At 27.3% G+C, this 2,283-nt stretch overlaps 1 protein-coding gene across 1 annotated transcript in view; it reads right to left on the bottom strand.

Annotated features, from left to right (window-relative positions):
• Window positions 1-2,080: 2,080 nt before the first annotated feature.
• Window positions 2,081-2,283, bottom strand: part of LOC106105337 — a 10,195-nt gene continuing 9,992 nt past the window's right edge. The window contains exon 16 of the mRNA XM_013285628.1: window positions 2,081-2,281. Within this exon, the coding sequence (XP_013141082.1) occupies window positions 2,181-2,281 (101 nt within the window). The 3' untranslated portion in view covers window positions 2,081-2,180. The remainder of the gene's footprint in view (window positions 2,282-2,283) is intronic.

Raw genomic sequence — 2,283 nt, 5'->3', positions numbered from 1 at the left:
CGGATGTTTATGGGCAGCGGTCGCTTTCCATTTCGGTGGATTCAGGTGGCCGCTTGCTCGTTTGCCACCTCGTATTATAAAAAAAAAAACATTGTGTTCATACCTTGCTTATTGCGATTTTGGAATTCCATACAATTTCTAGGAAATGTGTAATTACCAGGATATGTGTCTATTTAATAATCTTTGAAACATTGTTCAAATTTCCAAAACAGCTTGGAAATTTTATACTTTTCCTAGACAAAGTATACAATTCCTAGTTATCACACATTTCCGGTAACATACACAAAACATACATATAAATATAATGAAATTTTAATATTTGAAGTATTGATATTAGTTACTTCTTTAAAATAAGGCCAAAATAATAGAAAGTGTTGATAGTTTTTAAAATGAATGTAATGGAAGTATTTATGTTATTTATTGTTAATATATTTTAAATGGAGATAGAAGAGTTTTTAAGAATAAGAATTTTGTTTAAGAAGAAATATTTTCATACTGTTGTAGAAAGCTTAATCATTACTTAATGTCTCTGAGTATCGAAGATAGATTTTAAGTTATCAAAGGAATTTTATTTAAAATTATGGCTTGTAGTATAAATATTTAGGATATTTATAGAATGAAATATATGCCTCAAATATAGTTTTTGGGTATTGTGTAAAATAAAAATGTTTGGTAATCCCTTTTGGTTATTTTTTATTGTTATTGATTTATTAAAATCATGAAGGGGTACAGAATTGCAGATTTAATTAATGTTTCTGTACATATGTAAATATTGAATGTTTTATCATATTTCAGGCAGATAAGGTTTGATACATTAAAAAGTACAAAATAAAAAATTGCACAAAAGTTGTTTAGTTTTATTTCTTTATTTGAAGTATGCCTGAAATTGGCATTCTTGTCTATGATCCAACCTAGGTCTAAGGGTGCGTGTGTGGGGGAGGGGGGGTAATTTTTTGTTTTATTTTTATACATTTTTTTATTTATATAGTATGTTTAGCATTTTTTTATTCCCTGTTTCCCCCTATCCTGACCACGACCATGTGTCTGATTAATGTAATTTATTTGTTAAGGATTTTTTAATTTACATCAAATGAAAAGATTCTAATTTATAAAAACACAGCTGTTATAAATGTTATGTAAGTAATGTAAGGTTTACTTTATGTTTAACTAGCTGTCGCCCGCGACTCTGTCCGCGTAGAATAAAAAAAAATAAAAGCAAGTAGCCTATGTGTTCTTCCAGACTATCCTCTACATTTGTACCAAATTTCATCGAGATCTATTCAGCAGTTTAGGCTACAAACTCTAGGAAACATCCATCTAAACTTTCACATTTATAATATTAGTATGATTAGTATGAAAAATAAAAGAACATTGATAAGTTAAGTAATTTAATACAAGATAAATGAGTAAATTATTTTATAAAGTAATCGTAAAAGTTTTTAAATTTTTTGAGATTAACTTGATTTGACAAATTCAGTATGTAGAATTAAATTAATTCTTATAAACTACTAGAACAATGTGTATATAACAAGAAAGATAGAAGACAACAATAAAAAAATGTAAAAAATTAGTTATTAACATATTAATTTGCATTGCAGAAATATTAACAAAAAAATTTTTTCAAATTATTTTGTTCTCGCTTTTGAAAGATTATTGTTTTCTGTAAATATTTCCACAGTGCAAATAGTTAAATGCACAAAATTTAAAAGTAACATGCTTAATCTAAACAATAAATTAAAGAAATGATGTTCTCGAATTTAGTTACTTAATCTAATTATTATTGTAATTTGAATTGATTCTCGGTTTTATTGAATAAAAAAAAAATCTTTGTGAAAATTGTAGGTATATCTTTACTCGGATTATTACAATTATTTTTATCTTTGGCGATTTACTAGTAAATTCTACATATTACTACTAAAACTTAACTAATATCATAAGATGTCTAAATTTATTTTACTAAATTACATTACCAAAACATCCATACAAAAACATTGACATTTCATTTTTGTTATTACATTTTAACAAGCAACATTACTTTTCTAACTAAATCTGTTTTGATGTTTGTTCTTTTTGGTTAGGTAACTCACAACCGTTACATCGTTAGTTCTTATTCCATTAGTCTATTGCCGTATAAAATGTCTTCCACGTTCTGTATACTTCTTCCTACTTCTGTAAACTTTCTATGTTTTGTTACTAGTGTTGTCTCTGACACGTTTTATTTCGTCTTTGATGGCGGAAATGAGCGGCAGCGCGGGGTCGTCTGCCGGTAGCCGACCTTCAGCT

Source organism: Papilio polytes, unplaced genomic scaffold (genome assembly GCF_000836215.1).
Source record: "Papilio polytes unplaced genomic scaffold, Ppol_1.0 DF822845.1, whole genome shotgun sequence".
Taxonomy (NCBI): domain Eukaryota; kingdom Metazoa; phylum Arthropoda; class Insecta; order Lepidoptera; family Papilionidae; genus Papilio; species Papilio polytes.
Note: the sequence above shows the minus strand (reverse complement) of the source record. Positions and strands in the feature narration are given on the sequence as shown.